The sequence below is a fragment of the Amphibalanus amphitrite genome, unplaced genomic scaffold, assembly GCF_019059575.1.
Source record: "Amphibalanus amphitrite isolate SeventyFive unplaced genomic scaffold, NRLGWU_Aamphi_draft 000313F_arrow, whole genome shotgun sequence".
In the NCBI taxonomy this organism is placed as follows: domain Eukaryota; kingdom Metazoa; phylum Arthropoda; class Thecostraca; order Balanomorpha; family Balanidae; genus Amphibalanus; species Amphibalanus amphitrite.
The window spans coordinates 574,943-595,255 of record NW_024881808.1 but is presented as its reverse complement, the minus strand read 5'-3'; the positions used below and the strand labels follow the sequence as shown (position 1 = coordinate 595,255).

The following is a 20,313-nucleotide window of genomic DNA, read 5'->3' as shown; positions in this document are numbered from 1 at the left end:
CTCGAGATAACAGGGGGGGGGGTCGGATCCGACCCCCCCCCCCCAGGCTGATGTGGGTACGGAAATAGCCCAGGCGGTGCCGGGTTTATATAATACTGAACGAGGCCGGTGTAAATAAATTTTCAAGACCGAGGTCCTTACTGGATTTTTGAACGAGGCCGAAGGCCGAGTTCAAAAATCAGTAAGGACTGAGGTCTTGAAAATTTATCACCGGCCGAGTTTGGTATGTATTTTACTGTATGCCAACGATGCCAACGATAAATTTATTTTCTGGACCGAAGCTCTTAGCCGACTTAGGAACGAGAACATCCCAAAATGTTGGCTTAAGTGCATTCTGGTAATGCATTTTTGACCGTGGTCAATTTGCTTACACCAGTTATTACCACACCCCTCTGGCTAATGTATTTGAATAGACCAGGCATACAGTAAAAATCTATACCATATCTAAAAACTTACTGAAAAATGATTTATCCATAGTAAAGACATAAGCTGGATGCGTTTTTACGTTGCTTTCCTGCTGCTGCAGAGGGTTTTTAACCCGGCAGTTGCTTGGGTATTTCGCCACCCACCGTTTGCTGGGGGGGGGGGGGGCGTTAAACGCCCCCAGCCGATAACTCGAGAGCCAATAGGCGCAGCGAAACGCACGAGGCGGCAAGCGAAAGAGCGCGACGAGACGCTTCAGATGAGTACTTAAAAGTTGAATTTTGAGGTCACAGGTCGGGTCAAGGTCAGGTCAAACACCTGAAATCGGGCTTTCAGTAGCATGGGCTTCAGGACTTCGCAATGGGCGCCTCTCGTCATAAACTCTGTCAAAACGGTGCACAATCCATCATATAAGGCCTACAAGAGTGTCAGCTCCATGTAGGGGTCAGTCAAGCGTAGGTCAGGGTCAAGGTCAGGTCAACCGGGTAGGCACATATCTCCGAAAACCAAAACTGATATTCGCAGCCTGTGACACATGATTTATAGGTAATTTGGGGCGTAGAACACGATGGTGACATTCATTTTATCATATGTGTACGTGTTTGGCTCAGAAATGCATGTATCATGGTCGTGAAGTAGTCACGAAAAATTGCCAAGATTCAGTTCAAGATTATGGAAAATGCGGAACGATAATCAATAATTGAAGATAGCCATATGATTGATCATGGTATTGGCAGTCTAATGGCGTTTACGGCATGTCTGTATGTCTATTCTGTGGTTTTATATCATTTTTTGAACATATGCCGTTTTTGGTCGAAAACTCAGAAATCATGACGTCACTAAAACCTCGATATCAAAAATTTTCTCACCGATTTTTTTGAAACTTTGTCACAATAATCTTCAATTAATTCCCTACAGGTACCCAAAATTTGGCGCGCTTGCGGCGCGCCGTTTTTATGCTATGGCCCGGCGAAAAAAGTGGGGTCGTTTAACGCCCCCCCCCCCCCAGCAACTCGAGGGTTAAATCGTATATATGTATCTTCAAAACCGGCCATTTCTTAACATGTTGCTGCTCTTTATGTCGCTGGAATATTAGTTGGGCTTTCCATTGGCATCAACGGCTGAGGGGTATGTGCAGAGTTCCATCAATAATCTTCAAATGAAGTTAGTCATTTTTACGTTGCAAAGGAATGGAGTACCCCTTGCGAGCATCAGGGGTGACGTCACTCAGGATCTGTCTCTGATTGGTCGGCGGAGGAGTGACTGTTCCTTCTATAGATGGCCTTGGGGAGCAGGCAAGGAGCTACCCTAACAAATTACCGCAAGTAAATCGGTTCATTGGTGTTGCGGATACATAAGCTTCGCAAAAGCGTGCCCACGTCCGGCGGGCCGATCATGCTCGGAAATGTCTGCTACTCTTCGTAAGACTTCGCTTGCTTCGCTCGCTCGTAATAACAGTCAGGCTATGTATTGCACTATTCCTATACGGTATACAACCTGGAGGCCCTGCTGGCAGGGGATGGGGTGGCTAAGCGGTCGAATACTTACTGTGCGTTCCATTTCGTGCAAGCGCTTCTTCAGTGAGGCGTTGGTCTGCTCCAGGTCGTTGGTTTTGCTGTTGAGGTCCTCATTGCGCGCTTCAGTCTCGCGTAGCTTGGTCTCCGTGGCGGAATTGGTGGCGCGCGATTCCTTAAATAGATTTGTAAAGTGAAGATGGGACAGAACGTGAGGGTCAAATGTGCCGCGAACGAAGGTTGAGGGGACCCAGACTTCATGTCTGACGCACGTAGCACATGGACTGGCAAATCTAAGAAACGTGGGACATTTGTGGGATTTACCTCTTCCAAAGTGCCAAAATTCATGAAATTTTCTGAATTTTCCCCAACATCGAAAGAATTGCTGGTTGGCCATTATTATGGTAAAATTTCGTTTAAACTGCACCTCAACGATGCTAACCCGAAGTGGACAGCAGAGGTAAGTTACCTTCAGGTCATCCTCCGCCCTCTTCTGGTCGACCAGCGCCTGGTTCAGTCGGTCCTCCAGTTCGCGCACCTGAGCCCCATCCACTGGCACCTGCGTTTCGACTGGCACCTGCGTCTCGACGATCTCCTGCTCTCGTGGCACCAGACTGGCGGCCAAGTACGGATAGTGTTACACGACAGCCCGTCCCGTGCGTAACCGGGACAAAGCCACAGAAGTAGTGACCAGCACTTCGAGGCTCCGCATACCGCCCTCCAGCCACCGACCCAGACCGGTGTTATAAGGTGTGGGAAGGCCGTGCCGCTTGACAAGTAAGTGAAGCGGCACAGTCTACCGGTACCAGGCAGCTGCTGCCAATGCTGAGCCATATGAAACTGGTGAATAAAGAGTGGAACATCAACCTGCCCCCGGCCCCCGAGTGTAGTAAGTACGGGGACCCACAGTTGCTACTGTACACGAACCCCAACTCTACACTGAAAAAAGATAATGACACCTAAAAGGGGTGTTTTTTGAAGCGTACCAAAAACGCGCAGTTTTCTTGAGTCCGATTACACCCGGAATCAGACACTTTCTAGGGTATTATGACACTGGTTGAGGGTGTATTTTTATACCGTACGGCGTCAAATGATTCCCGGAATCATACGCCTTATGGAATAAAAATACACCCCAAATCAGAGTCATAATACTCTGGGAAGTGACTGATCCCGGGTGTAATCTGACTCCTGGAAACTGCGCGTTTTTGGTACGCTTCAAAAAACACCCCTTTTAGGTGTCACTTCAGGGAGTAATCGGATTTTGAGGGTGTATTTTGATCCCACACGATGTATGATTCCGGGAATCATTTGACGACATGTGGTATAAAATACACTCCCAACCAGAGTCAGATTACCTCGGGGGTGTCTGATTCCGGGTGTAATCGGACTCCTGGAAACTGCGCGTTTTTGGTACGCTTCAAAAAACACCCCTCGTAGGTGTCACCTCAACGGTGTCAAATGACTCTTGGGATGGTTTTTCTATACCGGCTCAGAGCCTGTTCCTGTTAGCGTCATACATCAGCTAATATTAATATTACCGGTACTATTGGTCTCCTATATAAGAAATACCGGTAATATTCGAGTGCGGGGATTGGGTTGTGTGCAGGGGTGAGGGATGCACTCGAACCGAGCTGCGGCGAGGGTATAAAGGGTATATTCATCGCATCAGAAAAACAGGTCGCCTGGGCCCTTATCTTGAGACCAATAGTATGGTACAACTAACCAACATACCCATGGGTATGTTCTGCTTCTGAAGCTTATAGGAACGATTAGCCAGACTGCAACGAGACTTTAAATGTAGCTTACATGTGTCTTCACCCTTGCAGCTACAATTTAATCTATTGACGATGACGTCTTCTTTTCAATCAGTCTTTATACCAGATATTTTTAAATGATTCTCGGAATCATACACCTTATGGGATCAAAATACACTCTCCAACAGAGTCATAATTGCAGTTGTTAACCACGTGACGCAAATTAACAATACATGCATGTCATTCTTTATTTTATATGCAACAATAAATTCCAAAACATTTGGGCACGAAATGTATGGCGAAATCTAATGAAAATTTATCGTAAGGCTCATGGGTCCGTGACTCCATTCACCGTAAGGAATTACTCACATTTCAACAATGTTCCATCAACCGGTGATTATTGCTACTACTTAGGTAGAGTTATTCTGCAGCTTAATGACATAAAAACTTACCTCCGTCTCCATGGTGCGTTGCTGTCTTGTCCTACTTCAAAATTTCGCTGAGTGCAGGGCGCCTCGTTGTTTAAATACGCATGTTGAGCAAACTACAAATAATATCTGAAGTTTATCGTTAAAGCACTATTACTTGAAATAAATCTACACTTTAAACAACGTTTGGCGGCGACATTAAAAGCGCGTTAATTCAAATAAGTTACTCTCCCCGCTCTCACCACACGCACCCACGTGGGCACACTTCCGGCAACTGAAGTCAACGGCTTTCCTAACGGTTTTCCTGCAAGGTCGAGCTATTTCATCTTCGTGGCGGACCGGCATGGCTAGAACACAAATGACGTCACACGACAATGCAGCTTGCTGATTGGCCGGGCATTGACTCAAACCACTGGACCTGAGCTGTGGTTCGCAACAGGGTTACAGAGTCAGAGTCGGAGTCGGGTGGAGTTGACAGTTGTGGCCGGAGTCAGAGTCGGAGTCGACGGCGACTTTGGAAGCCGGAGCTGGAGTCGGAGTCTGGGTCACCGAAAATCAATTGATACCGCAGCGTATCCGGACAAATCTTTGCATGGCATTTCTTCGTCGCGCAATTCTTCGTCCGCAAAACTTCGTCCGCTCATTTCTTCGTCCGCGCATTTCTTCGTCTCCGCCTTTCTTCGTCTCGCATTTCTTCGTCTCGCATTTCTTCGTCCGAGCATTTCTTCGTCTCCGCATTTCTTCATCCGCGCATTTCTTTGTCTCGCATTTCTTCGTCTCGCATTTCTTCGTTTCGCATTTCTTCGTCTCGCATTTCTTCGTCTCGCATTTCTTCGCCTCGCATTTCTTCGTCTCCGTATTTTTTCGTCTCGCATTTCTTCGTCCGCACATTTCTTCGTCTCCGCATTTCTTCGTCTCGCATTTTTCCGCACATCTTCGTCCGCAAATTGACAGTGCAGCCTGCTGATTGGGCTATTGCCTATTTCATCTTCGTAGCGGACCAGCCATGGCTAGCTAACACATGACGTCACTCGGGGCATTGATTCAAATCACTGAACCTACACCAGGGTTACGGAGTCAGAGTCGGAGTCCGTTGGAGTCGACAGTTCTGGCCGTAGTCGGAGTCGGTTGGAAACGACAGTTCTGGCCGTAGTCGGAGTCGGAGTCGATATTGGAAGCCGGAGCTGGATTCGGAGTCTGATTCACCGAAAATCTCTTGACTCTGCAGTGTTAGTTCCGAACCAACACTGCAGAGTCAAGAAATGGTGGTATACCACCAGTGACGTCAAATCAATTTATGTAATAATTTAGTGTTTTTTGATACTATCATGTGGAGTTTTTGAACCCTATGGGTGTCATTTCACTCAGTTGAGCGTTTTCGTAATCCGTGACTCGCTTATTAGGTGTAATTTGACCCTCATTGGTGCCATAATATTCCGGTGTCATTTGAACCCTACGGGGCTCTAATGAAAACGGAATATTATGACACTACCGAGGGTCAAATTACACTCAATAAGTCATTTGAACGGAATATTTTGACACCACTGAGGATCAAATTACACCTAATAAGGGAGTCACGGATCGCGAAAACGCTCAACTGTGTGAAATGACACCTATAGGATATAAAAACTCCTCATGATAGCGTCAAAAACGCTTAGATGTGTTATTTTACACTGACACCGTGCAGAATCTTTTGACACGACACCTAAAATGGGAGTCAAAATTTTGGAAGTCAAATGACCCTTGGGTATGTGATTCTGACCGAGATCAATTTACACTAAAAAACGGTGTATGGACACTGTTTTTCAGAATCGGATTACACCATGGGTGTCAGTTGATTCCCAAATAGGGGATCGTGATTCCCGGGGGGAGTAATTATTTTTCTCCGTGTAGCCGTCTGTCCTGTCCAGAAACAACCGATAACATTGATATCGATTGCCGGTCCCTGTACAAGGGCAGCTGAGGTTTTCTGTGCGTGCCCTGCAGCCCTCTGACCAAGGCCATCTATAGAAGGTACAGTCACTCCCCCGCCGACCAATCAGAGACAGATCCTGAGTGACGTCACCCCTGATGCTCGAAAGGGGTACTCCATTCCTTTACAACGTAAAAATGACTAGCTTCATTTGAAGATTGTTGGTGACACTCTACAATTACATATATCGCTCAACCATTGATGTCATTGGAAAGTCCAGCTAATTTTCTAGCGATAAAAAAGAGCAGCAATATGCTAAGAAATGGCCGGTTTTGAAGATATAGACGATTTAAAAACTCTCTGCAGTTGCAGGAAAGCAACGTAAAAATGCATCGAGCTTATATTTTTACTATGAATAAATCATTTTTCAGTAAGTTTTTAGATATGGTATCGATTTATGCAACAACTTAGTTACAATATTTTTATTACTTGGAACTTTATTTCAAAATAATATTTTCAAAAATGGCAACTGTTGGCAAGTAGCTTTGAAGCAGGGTTGTGCTCGACTCAAAAAAATTTGCCGACTCGACTCATCATTCAACTTCAGAAAGCCCTGACTCAACTCTGACTCAAACAAGGAGCTGATTTTTTCCCTTGACTCGACTCATGACTCAAGCGGCTCAATGAAAATGTGAGTCGAGTCAAACTTGACTCAAATTTTTTGTTGAGTCAAGTGAGTTGACTCAAAATTGACTCAGATAAAAAAGTTGCTGAGCGGGGGGGGGGGGGGTGAAAAAAATCAGGCAGCAGGGCAAGGGCTAAGTTATTAAGCGGGGGGGGGGGTGAAAAGCTTATATTATAAATTGTTTCTAGAGAGTTGAGTCAGCTGACTCATGTTCCTAAATGCTTGACTCAGCTCAATGTCAAAAGTTATTTTACTGACTCAACTCTGACTCAACTCAACACCTTAATATTTTTGTCCGACTCAACTCTGACTCAACTCAACAGCTCAACATTTTATCCGAGTCGACTCAAATCTGACTCATTTGAGTCAGAGTTGAGTCAAATTTCTGACTCGACTCATGAGTCAAGCACAACCCTGCTTTGAAGCGATTGTGGCGCGCCGCGCCATTATTGTCTTGAGGCCCCATATGATGTCATCAAAAGTAGAGTGACATGGGCCTGCCTCTGACAGCTTATCGTTGTTCCCTGTGAGGGTGCTGGGACAGTTTACTCACACTGAAAACAATTCAACCCAAGGCCGGCGAGTAAATCGGCGTTTCGCGGGTACCCCTATCCGCAACCATTTTTATCCACCCTCCCAGGAGTCAATTTAGGGCATTACACTTCGCAATTCATTCTGGAAAGTAGTAACACTCCACGACTATTCGCGTACCAGTGCACGCAGCCAGTTCCCCCCCCCCCCCCTGCTACTCCCAGTCTTACCCCTGCTGCCTCCCAGTCTCACCCCTGCAGACGGCCGAATGGCGCTGTAAGCCGGCGGACCTCCTGCCGCAGCTCCTCCACGACGACCTGGCGAGTGGAGCGCTCCTCGACCATTGCCTGCTGCAGGCGAACCACCTCACTATGTAGTGCGGTGTTCTCCTCCTCTTGTCTTTTCATCTCTGTCTTCAAATTAGTCACCTCGCTTTTACATCCCTTCGTCTCTTCACGTTGATTGGTCATTTCTTCGCGCAGAGCCTTCATTTCTTCGCGCAAAAAGTTAATTTCTTCACGAACAGCTGCGATTTCCATCTGGAACACATGATTCTCTGTTCAGGTGTTATACATGAAGAACGAGCGCATGAAGCATGGTGTTACGGCCAACCGCCAGGCAGGGGTGGTGGGGGACAGAGACGGGGGTCTATAGATAGAGCCCTTTCTGAATCATATCAAATACTTGTTCGGCACCCATATGGTGTTTTTACATAGCATACGTTCATGAGTGTCCAAACTAAATATGAACTTCATGTGACTTAACTTCTCAGCGGCCAGAGCACAAAGAGTAAACACCCATAAATTATGAAAATGTTTACTTTAAACTGACCTGTGACGTCATCGGTGACATAGAGGTAAAAAAGGGTTCGCTCTACATTCTAACAATGCCATCGAATGCTTTTTGAATTTTAAAAAATCGAGGCAGTTCTTTCGGAGAGAGGAGAGCTCTGTTGAGCCACCTTCCTCAGTCCCTCGCGCTATAGAATATACACCAGTTAATTGTGGTTTTAACCAGCGCCTCTTTGAAGTCTGGTGGGTTCCTGGTTTCGCTTGGGGGGGGGAGGGTCCAAAGAGGCAAGGGCCCCCTGTCGTATATCCGGTAGCAATAGTCGGATCGGAAAAATTCAAAAGGCATTGAAAAGAGCTTATCAAGATGCACAAGATACGATATCTTTGACCTCGATATTTACCCCTCGCGGGCCGAGGGGGGTGCCGCCCCCATTAGGTTTTTTTTTCGCCATAGCTCCAACCACGCTGACGATAGAGAGCCGAAACTTAACCCTCGCCCGCACATGCCATTTTCCCATCCTAGAACGCACATGGGGGGGGGGGGTGGTTGCCACCCCCCGCGCCATTTCGTTCCTGTTGGAGATAGAGCTTAGCGGTAAAGACCAAAAAGATTCTTTGGGAAGGGACAAATGATACCCAGTTTTACCTTCTCAGGTCAGTCATTGACCTTCCAGGTCAGGTCAAACTAAAAAATGTTGCTGTTTTGGGTCACCGTTGGATATCAAGTGCGCTGCTTATCATATACCGTTGACGATGCCGTTTTCTGGCGCCAAGCCAGCTAGAACCTCTTTGTCACACTACCAGACCAGATTTTTGCTGCTGAGGTCATTTCAGGTCAAGCTAGGTCAAGTTCAGTTATATGTGTTTGTATGTCTGTGTGTGTCTGTGTGTATACTGATGTGTGCACCGATTATTTATGTGTCCATATTACATGAAATCATGATCAGAGAAGCTGTTACCAAAAATGCAGTCAAAAAACTTCACAAAAAGTAAATTCAGCTTTCCTAAAACGCAATTATCTTAGATGACCTAGGTTGACCTTGACCCTGACCTTGACACCTGTACATCGTCGAACAACATGTTCCATGATAGGTGGGAGGTAAGACTGGCAAAAAAGGCCGAAATCAAGGTGTCAAAAGCTCACAAGGCCCATAGCAAACGCAAGATGTTGAGAATTGGCCATTTGGGTCATGACATGACCTAAAAAACAAGGTCATATCTCCGAAACCAAAAAAACACAGAAACTTGAAATTTTCAGTGGACATCAAGAAAGGACAGAGGAGCAGGTATACGAAAAATCAGCCTTCTACCTCTAAAAATGTCGAGTGCAGAGCAGAAAGACTACCTGGGGGGGGGGGGGGTGGCAACCACCCCCTCCATACGCGGGCGAGGGCTAACCTACCTGACCTTTGATTCAAGCTGAATCTTTTGACACCAACCGCGTTTTCAGGCCAGGTCTGGTAACTGACCTATGACGTCATAAGGGAACCTCTGCACGGTCTTCAGATGTCGCAACATCGCAACGCCCTCACTGCCAGAGGAGCTTTCACAGGGAAATGAAACTTGAAGGATCTAGTATCTATTACGAGTCTCACAACTTGTATATCTCGGATTTTTCCTAAAGGTCATATGAGGTCAGGTCATTTTCGTGACCTCACCATATTATAAGTCAATGGAAAAAATATCCAACTAAGCCGGGAACGATCTCCAACTATTCAAGCAACCAGAATCGTGATTTGATGCACGTCTTGCAAGGTTAGATGCGTCACGTTAGCAATGTTGACCTTGCGTGACGTCATTTATGACGCATCAAAGTCATATTAGTTTTTGTCAATAACCCCCGATCAAATTGAGCTAGCGAGTCGGGAAAGCCGCCAATGGACTCGGGAAGACCTGCCGTCGCGGGGTATTCACAAGAAATCATGAGGGGTATGTGGAAACCCGCTCCCCTCAACAATTGCCCATGTTAAAAAGTGCAACTATAAGCAGCGTCAATAAATGAATGCATTATAGTAGCGAAGTTGATTCAGTGCATATTGCTCAAAAAATTTTCCTCTGTTTTGCACACTTGCCTTGCTTTGTGGATCTCACGGGGTCAGTAGATCGCTCCTCTCTAGCCCTATTAGTGGCAGGCTTCTGGCTACCCCTATTAGTGGCAGGGGGGTCTGTTTACGACCCCCCTTGATATCTCGAGATCTAACGGGCCGATTTTCAGAATTCAAACGGCATTCGATTTCGCTCAACGTGATCTACATTTCTAAAAAATAAAAATTAAAAATGTCAATAGGGGGGTAGAGGGGGGTAAAAACGGGCAAATTGCAGATACATTTTAGACTGTTTATCACGGCCAGGTTTCTGAACCAATCTTAACGCAACTTTTGCCGATCGATAGAGAATGAACCAGGAATTCACATGGTTCCTAAAAATATGCATTTTCAAATATCATTGGCGGATACAGATCATTGAGATTGGGGGTACACAAAAAGTATAGTAAATAAGGTTTTTGTTGGTACTGTTTCTAAAAAGGGTGGTAATGGTCTTGTTACGGAGCGAGCGAAGCGAGCGGAGTCTCATACTGAATTAAGGGAAAATCCTGAGTATGAGCGGCCGGCCGGCCGGCCGTGGGGACGCTCTTTAACCCGCGCCCGGCTGGGGGTCCTGGATTTCCACGCCCTGCTGGGGGGTGTTTGAACACCCCCCCCTTGTAACTCGGCTCCTGGGCCACGTAGCGATACGCGGAAAGCGGCGTTCGAAAGAGCGTCAAAAATAATGACGATATCACTTCGGTCAATTTTTTGGTCAGGTCAAAGGTCAGGTCACCAGAGGTCATTGAAGGCAAAATTTCGCCGATTTCCAGGTCGAATGTCGAAAATTTCCAAGAAGCCAACGCATAACTCGAGAACTAATAGAGCTACAGCGCCGCGGAAAAGCGCATTCGATAGCCCTATTAAAGCCCTTTCTGAATAATTCTCTCAGATTTGACCTAACGTCAACGGTTTTGCCTGCAGGGGGCAAAAACTGCAAAAATAGCCGATTTTTTCGGAAACAGTTTTTCTGCAATAACTTTTGACCCAAGCCTTGTACGAGGTTACCTTTACCGGCATTGTGTTCCTCTCGTCAAGACGCATCGAATGAACTATAACTTGACCTTGAAAGGTCAACTTGAAAATTTGACCTCAGGTCAAGGTCATGACCTGACCGGAAAGGGTCATGTTGCATATTAGTCGATCCGTATCGTCGAGCTGAACACATCTAAGGCGTTTTCATCGCTCTAGCATGCCTCTATCAAAAGTTATTTGCGAAAAACTCTTAGATACCATTCGTGACCTAAGATGACCTCAGGGCATAAACAAGGGTCACGGACACCATTTTCATGTTCAGTGTGTCTAAACCACTTGTAACTCGGTGTTTGGGAGTGTTTATAATGTCTTTTGTCCAAAAGAGGCGCATTTCAATTTTCTCCCATTGACTTATAATGGGGAGGTCGCAAAATTGACTTGACCTTAGGTCATCGATATCAAAATTCTGAGAGATACATTTTGTACATGCTGTTGCTCTTAGCAATCGCTGAAAGTTTCAAAGCAATCGGTCACTCGGTGTAGCTATGACAGACATTGAAACTTTTTATGAGGTGAGGTCACTTCAAGTGACCTGGTGACCTGACCTTGAATGACCTTGGTCTGAAATTTTAACAACATGTGTAGAATTGATGTATGATAAGGTGTACCAAAAACGGCGGCGCTCCGCGCCGCCGTTTTTGAGATATTCGCGAAAAACTACAAGGGGGGGTGTTCAAACACCCCCAGCAGGGCGCGGGTTAACCCGCGCCCCGCTGGGGGGGCAGAATCTGCCCCCCCTCCCGTTTTTCGCCAATAACTTCTAAACGCGTTACGCCAGCGACGTCAAACTTTCAGTACCTTATCATGCATCAATTTGACACGTTCCCTGAAAATTTGAGCAAAATCCGTCGGAAAATTTTTGAGAAATTGACGTTTTAGTGACGTCATGTTCGCCATTTTCGCCTCAAAAATGGCAAAATTTCAAACGCCGCTAACATCTTAATTTTTAAAGGAATCAAGACATAACAAAAAAGGTTATACGTGATTCTACTTTGTCTATCAAATGGCTATCTCGGTTTATTGAAAATTTTGGATTTTGGCCAAAATTTTTCCAAAAAACTGACTTTTTTGGGAAAATATTTATAAAATCCAAAATTTTGAGTTTATCGAAAAAACCGGAATATATGTCAAAGAAGTGGTCTATGTGCACCTACATACCAATTTTTAGAAGAATCGGTTCAAAAATGTGGGAGTTATTCAAAATTTTATGACGTCACGACACACAAAAATTTTGAAAAAATGATTTTTTTGGAAGTTCTAGACCTCGTACGGAAACAAAAATGGCACCATTCGATTCGCCGTGAAAAACTGCATCGAATAGACACCTTTTTAGGTCTTAACAACCAACTTCAAAATTTGACCTCACTTGACCTGACCTTGACCTGACCTCGACCTGAAATTCATGCAGAGGTGGTCCATATCACTTATTGAGTGTGCCTATTGAATTCCATGAGTAAAATGACCCATAAAACATGTGTCGCACATGCCCTTTTCTATATTTTGTTTTTGGTGACCTGACCTGACCTTGACCTTGACTTTTGAATGACATTGTGTGCAATGAATATTGTCTTGGTAGTCTAAGAACACGTTTTGGGCAATCAGTCTCAGTCCATTCTTCGGCAACTACGGTGCAAGGCCGATACTGTAGAAACTTGTATTTTGTACCATTGACCTGACCTTGACCTGACCTCTGACCTACTTAAGCAAAAAAAATTGGGCTCTTAAGATCCGCCTTGTTGAGAGCTTTCGATTGCCGTTTTCCCCGTCTTTCTACGACCATCGGTTCGGAAGTTAGACAGGGGGGGCAGAATCTGCCCCCCCCCCCCAGCAGGGCGCGTATGGCTGAATAGCCCAGCGGGGCGCGGGTTAAAGGCATCTTAGGAACGGGACATCCGATTGACAAGCGGTCTTCTTTACTGAATGTCACTGGGACGTAAAAGTTCTGTGGTGTGATGGCCACCATGCGTTCTTGCCAACCACCGCACGTGGCGCGTGGTAAAGTTGGACATTTTTTAAGAACCCCCAAAATTGCAACCTCAATAACGGCACAATGGTTGGGCCGATTGAATTGAAACTCGGTACACAGTTAGGTCTCCATCAGATAATTCATCTGCATGTGTTATGGTTGGGGTGCTACAGCACGTGCGCACGTGCAGGGGGCGCTCCCAGATCTCGAGAACGGTTGGGCCGATTGCGCTCAAATTTGGTACACGGTTGGGGACCAGTTAGTAGGGTGCCGTGCAAAAGTCAGTTTGGACCCCGCTTGCACGTGCGCACGTGCAGTGTGCCGCTTCCAGATCTCGAGAACGGCTAGGCCGATTGCGCTGAAATTTGGCACATCGCTAAAGACCGGTTAGTAGGGTGCAGTGCACAAGTTAGTTGGAGGTACCCCCTCGCAATTTCGCACGTGCAAGGCCCATCCTCTCGCTCGCTCCGTTGGTCGCCCAAAAGGCGTTTTACTGGTTATGTTACAATTTTCTTATAAGAGAACGACTACAATTGTATTGGTCATGCATAGGCGGTGTCAGGGCACCTGTGTTGGGAGGTAAAACATAACCCCCCTTTTTGGACGCCTGGATCCGCCTATTATAGCAAAAACGTGTCAGAAGAGGATGCACAATAACTTTGTATATGTTATCACATGATACCTTTCATTCACTGTTCGTAAAACTGGTGCATACAGTTATAATACATCAGCATCGTGATCTTCGCCCAAATGACTCGCTTCACGAATAGGACCCCCCAAATTCCCAGTGCTCTGGAGCCGCCCCTGGTAAAGTTATGAACTTGAAATTTTAAGGGAATGTGCTCAATTTAGTTTTAGGAAAAGTCAGAAAATTTCAGCATCGTAGCATCAGAAGTTTCGGAGATATTCCCGAAAACCTGAGGGGTGGATGAAAACAACCCCCCTGCCACTAATAGGGCTAGGTCGCACTGTGCGACGCCCGGACCCTCAATGCCAGTCTTGTCCCTTCCGACACACCGCGCGGTGCTCTTGATACTCTACAGGCGATACGGTATCTTCTGCACCCGATAAGGTATCAGTGTATCAACTGGGAAAGCCGTAATACGGCTCAGACGATAAACGCGAGGCCACTTTGAGGGGCGGGTACTAGTTTGTTTATTTGTTTATTTCACAACATCGCCAACAGGCAGTACCCATTGAGTCTGAGAGGCGAAGTCAAAAACATACGAATGCATCGAAAGAAAGAATAGATAAGAGTCTACTAGCTTTGCATGCTACATGCCTACACAATAAAAGCATACCTAGTAAAAATAAATATGGTGAAAATATACCTGCTATAAAAATATACCTAATATAAATATGATTAATCAATAAAAGTATACACTAAGAACAAGACGCACTGTGATAAAAGTATACAGCATGACGTATGATGGATAAAACACTATGTCAATGGCATCGCTCTCACATACTTCCTAACATGACCTTTGAACATACAAAGGCTCATGTCAAAAACATCGGCTTTAGGAACATCGCGCAGGAAGCTGTTCATCATCTCAGGAAGCCGGTTAAAGATTCCCGTCTTCACAGCGTTCACACGGGCATACGGAGTCTCAAAGAGCGAAAGTCGGCGTGTGGTGCGTCCGGGTACATGAAGTGAAAAACAGCTGAGGAGGTATGGCGTATCCACCTGACCGCGACAAACATTTCGTAAAAACATGATATCGTATTGCATGCGCCTGGCTTTCAAAGTGGGCATCTCAAAGACCTGCAGCAGATGTTCATAGGACAGCGAGCTAAACACAATGTTGTTTGATTTAGACGCCATCCACATAAGAAATTTGTGCTGTACTCGCTCCAGCCTCTCCACATGTGACTTTGCCGCGCCGCCCCAAATGACGCACCCGTACTCCAAGATGGACCGAATGTTCGCAAAGTACGTAGCCTGCAAGGTTTTCATGCATAATTTTTTATTCGGGAGGCCAGTCTGAAAAGACCTAATCAAAACGCCGAGAGCTCTGTTTGCTTTTGAAACTATGTGGTTGATGTGGGCCAAGAATGTTAACCCGCGCACCGACGGGGGGGGGCGAATATCCGCCCCCCCTGAGGTTTTTCGCGGATAGCGGGAAAATCGCGGCGCGTAGCGCCGCGAAATTTGGTATGACTATTCTCTCATCAATTTTACACATGGTGTGCAAGTTTGAACCTCCTAACTTTTAAGGTCAGGTCACCAGGTCACTTTGAATGACCCAACCTCAAGTCACTTTTTTGCAACTTTGTCACCGTGCCAGAGCTACAGTAGATGTCGGAGGCCTTTGAAAGTCGCAGGATGTTATTAGGTCATTAGTAGCTACAATTTGTATATCTCGGAATTTTGATGTCGGTGACCTAAGGTCAGGTCAATTTCGCGACCTCCCCATTATAAGTCAATGGGGGAAAAATCAACTCCCTGTTTTTACCACTAAAACGGGTCGGAATGGCCCCATATACCATACATGACTTCACATACGATCAACCTTCACTACCTTGAGGTCTGTTTTGCTGTTGGGCAGCTGTAAGGTCATGTGACGTCATCAAAGGTCACCAAAGGTTTTTTGCCAATAACTCCTTACAGGAACAAGATACAGCCGCGCGGATGGTCTCATTGTGTTCAGCTCGTCAAGACGCATCAAATGATATACATGATGACCTCGAGGTCACGTGACCTGAGGTCAACCTTTGACCTTGATCTTTCGAGGTCAACATATATATCATTCGATGCGGATTGACGAGAGGATCACGATGATGCCCTTAGTTTGTTCCTATCTTGACTACTTCGAAAGTTATTCGAGAAAAACCCTCTCCATATCTAGCGCCGCCATTTTGACTTTTTCAACCCCTGTGACGTCATCTTTGACCTGACCTGAAAATGACCTTAGTAAAAATTGTAGATCTTGTCCGTGCGTATCCGATGCCGTTTACCGCTTGTCGCTATCTTGCTTCGTTCTCGAGATCTCAGGGGGGCGGTCATCCGCCCCCCCCCCCCCGTCGGTACTAAGTTGGCGCAGACCCCCGTCGGTGCGCGGGTTAATTTTGAATCCAGCATTACGCCTAAATCACGTACTTCGGAAACGCGCTGCAAAACCGATCCATCAATAACGTACGAGTGCATCACGGGTGACGACCTCAAGCTCAGTGTGAAAGCGAAGCACTTTGACGGGTTGAGGTGCAGCTTCCAGTCTGCCGACCATCTGCTGAGATTATCAAGGTCAGACTGGAGCTGCTCACAATCAGACATTGACCTAACCCGGTGATACAACTTAACCCGCGAGTTGCTGGGGGGGGGGCGTTAAACGCCCCCCACTTTTTTCGCCGGGCCATAGCATAAAAACGGCGCGCCGCAGGCGCGCCAAATTTTGGGTACCTCTAGGGAATTGATTTAAGTTTATTGTGACAAAGTTTCAAAAAAAAATCGGTCGGAAATTTTTTGAGATATCGAGGTTTTAGTGACGTCATGATTTCTGAGTTTTCGACCAAAAACGGCATATGTTCAAAAAATCATATAAAATCACAGAATAGACATACAGACATACCGTAAACGCCATTAGACTGCCAATACCATGAACAATCAAATGGCTATCTTCGATTATTGATTATCCTTCCGCATTTTCCAAAATCTTGAACTGCATCTTGGCCATTTCTCGTGACTACTTCACGACCATGATACATGTATTTCTTGAATTGAACTTTTTTAGCCAAACACGTACACATATAATAAAATGAATGCCACCATCGTGTTCTACGCCCCAAATTACCCATAAAACATGTGTCACAGGCTGCGAATATCAGTTTTGATTTTCGGGGATATGTGCCTGCCCGGTTGACCTGACCTTGACCCTGACCTATGCTTGACTGACCCCTACATGGAGCTGACACTCTTGTAGGCCTTATATGATGGATTGTGCACCGTTTTGACAGAGTTTATGACGAGAGGCGCCCATTGCGAAGTCCTGAAGTCCATGCTACTGAAAGCCCGATTTCAGGTGTTTGACCTGACCTTGACCCGACCTGTGACCTCAAAATTCAACTTTAAAGTACTCATCTGAAGCGTCTCGTCGCGTTCTTTCGTTTGCCGCCTCGTGCGTTTCGCTGCGCCTATTGGTTCTCGAGTTATCGGCTGGGGGCGTTTAACGCCCCCCCCCCAGCAAACGGTGGGTGGCGAAACACCCCAGCAACTGCCGGGTTAACGTCGTCCGCAAACATGATGCAATGAGATGAGTTCACAGCCATGGGCAAATCGTTGATAAAAAGCGCGAATAAAAGAGGTGCCAAAAGAGCCCCCTCTGGGATGCCTGACGTCACGTTCCGCCACTCGGACACTTTACCGTTCACCACCACCCTTTGCTCCCTGTCGGACAGATACGATTCGAACCAGTCCAAAATTTTGTCAGATAAATGATAAGAATTTTTCAGCTTGAAGAGAAGTAAACGATGATTAACCCTCGCCGGACCTATTGGTTTTCTACATACGCGCCGGCCGAGGGGGAGGGGCGGGTACGACCCCCCCCCCTCGCCGTTTCGCCCCTGGTGGAGCTAGCGCGTCGCGGAAAAAACGAGCGTGTGCGCCGTTACGAGACGCAGAGATTGGTACCCGATTTTAAGGTCCTAGGTCAACCGGTGACCTCTGAGGTCAGGTCAAGTGCCCCAGGGTACGGTTCAGTTTTTGGTGAATAACTTCGCAAAAAACGACCGCAGAGCGCCGATTTTGGCAGCATCGTGTTCGCCTCGCTCAGGCGCGTCGAATGATATACTTTTTGTCCGGGTCAGGTCAACTTGGGGTGTTGACCTCAGGTCAAGGTCAGGTCAGCACCCTCAGGTCACGAAGTTGGTCGAAAGAGGTCATGTCGCATATCATTCGATTCGACAGGCCTTCATGAGTCCATTGGTGCCTTTCCCGACTCGCTAGCTCAATTTGATCAAGAGTTATCGACGAAAAACTAATTTGACCTTGATGACGTCATAAATGACGTCACGCAAGGTCAACATTGCAAAAGTGACGCATCTAACCTTGCAACGAGTGCATCAAATCACGATTCCGTGTGCCTGAGATAGTTAGAGATCGTTCCCGGCGCCAGAATAGCAGTTTGAATTTTTCCCCATTGACTTATAATGGTGAGGTCACGAAAATGACCTGACCTCATATGACCTTTAGGAAAAATCCGAGATATACAAGTTGTGGGACTCATAATGGATACTAGATCCTGCAAGTTTCATTTCCCTGTGACATCTCCTCTGGCAGTGAGGGCGTTGCGAAGTTGCGACATCTGAAGACCGTGCAGAGGTTCACTTATGACGTCATAGGTCAGTGACCTGACCTGACCCAAAAATGCGGTTGGTGTCAAAAGATCCGGCTTGGATCAAAGGTCAGGTATGCCAAGTTTCAGCTCTCTATCGCCAGCGTGTTCGGAGCTATCGCGAAAAAACCCTATGGGGGGGCGGCACCCGCCCCCCCCCCCCTCGGCCGGCGAGGGTTAACAGATTGAAAGGCGGCCGAAAAATCCGTGTAGACTGCGTCCGTTTGACATCCGTCCGACATCGAGGTCCAGGCGTGGTGCAGGTACGTCGCCAGATTGGTAACACACGAGCGGCGCGGAAGAAAGCCGTGCTGCGCTTCAGAAAGGACGGGAGATACGTGGCGCATCAGCTCGTTATACACGACCCTCTCAAGCACCTTCCCAAAGAGCGGAAGCAAAGACACAGAGCGGTAGTTTTCAGGAGCTTTCTTGTCTCCTTTCTTAACCTTCGCCCCAGTGGGGGGGGGGGGCATATGTTACCACCCTGTCGCGTTTTTTGCGTATAAATAAAAAACCGCGGCGCGTAGCGCCGCGCCGCTTGGCATAGCCTTTTGTACATCAATTTTGGACAATGTGTGAAATTTTTGACCCCAGGTCATGTCAGGTCAGGTCACCAGGTCAAGTTAACTGACCAGACCTTAAAAAAAGTTTGCAATCATGTCCAGCCTGCAGTGTTTGTCAGAAAGGTTTTAAACTTGGTGGACTGCATGATGTTATGGGCGCCTACAATTTGTATATCTCGGATTTTTTATATCCGTGACCTAAGGTCAGGTCAGTGGCGCGACCTTACCGTAATAAGTCAATGGAGAAAAATGAAAATGCCTCTAGATCCGTGTGTACGCATAGGAACAGTCCAAATATTTCAGAATCACAATTATTTGAACCATCCGTGATGACCAAGGTGTCATTTTTGCTGATAGCCTCTAGAAAGGTCATCTGAGGTCATTTGAGGCTACAAACATATTTTTGCCAATAACTCGCGATTGGAAAGAGATAGAACGCTGGGGATGGCTTCATTGTGTTTGTCTTGTTGAGACGCATCGAATGATATGCAACATGACCTTTTCCGGTCAGGTCATGACCTTGACCTGAGGTCAAATTTTCAAGTTGACCTTTCAAGGTCAACTTATAGTTCATTCGACGCGTCTCGTCGAGAGGAACACGATTCTGGCAATAGAAATGTCGTGGCTTTTTCTAGTCAAAAGTTATTGTCGAAAAACACTTTGCGAAAAAACACCTATTTTTGGAGTTTTTTCCCTCTGCAGGCTAAACCGTTGACCTGAGGTCAATTGTGATGATGACCTTATCAAAAGAAGAGTTCAAAAGCTATCGATTGCTTTTCCATGCATTTTTCTAGCTATCATAGTTCCTGAGATAAAAGCATGTTTTCTGAAAAATATAATGACATTTGGCAAATTTCGACCTTTGATGACCTCCAGTGACCCCAATATTGCTCCAAGATGAAAAATGACCGTAATACTTTCAAACGTACGCATTGAGAGCTATCGACTGCTTTTTACCGCGTCTTTCTAGCCCTCTTAGTTTTTGAGTTAGAGGTGGGTGGTAACATATGCCCCCCCCTCACTAGGGCGAAGTTGGCTGAGACCGCCACTGGGGCGCGGGTTAAAGATCGGAACAATGTTAGCCTGCTTCCACCTCTTCGGAAAGCAGCCCTGATGCAGTGATAGAGCGCACAGCTTCACCAACGGAACACTCAGCTCAGTGGCACATTCTCGTATTATACGTGCACTAATGTTATCAGGACCGCATGCCTTACTCGGGTTTATCGACTCAAGAATAAGACGCACCTGATCCTGGGACACACTGACACTGGTAATGTCAATGGTAGTGATGTCAATT

General features: G+C 46.4%; 1 protein-coding gene across 2 annotated transcripts in view; it reads right to left on the bottom strand.

Annotated features, from left to right (window-relative positions):
* Positions 1-20,313, bottom strand: part of LOC122388221 (kinesin-like protein KIN-14P) — a 55,543-nt gene that overhangs the window by 15,188 nt on the left and 20,042 nt on the right. For both annotated transcript variants that reach the window (XM_043379103.1, XM_043379104.1), the window contains exons 2-4: positions 7,500-7,786; positions 2,407-2,551; positions 1,972-2,112 (exon numbers count right to left, since the gene is read on the bottom strand). In XM_043379103.1, the coding sequence (XP_043235038.1) occupies positions 1,972-2,112; positions 2,407-2,551; positions 7,500-7,786 (573 nt within the window). The remainder of the gene's footprint in view (positions 1-1,971; positions 2,113-2,406; positions 2,552-7,499; positions 7,787-20,313) is intronic.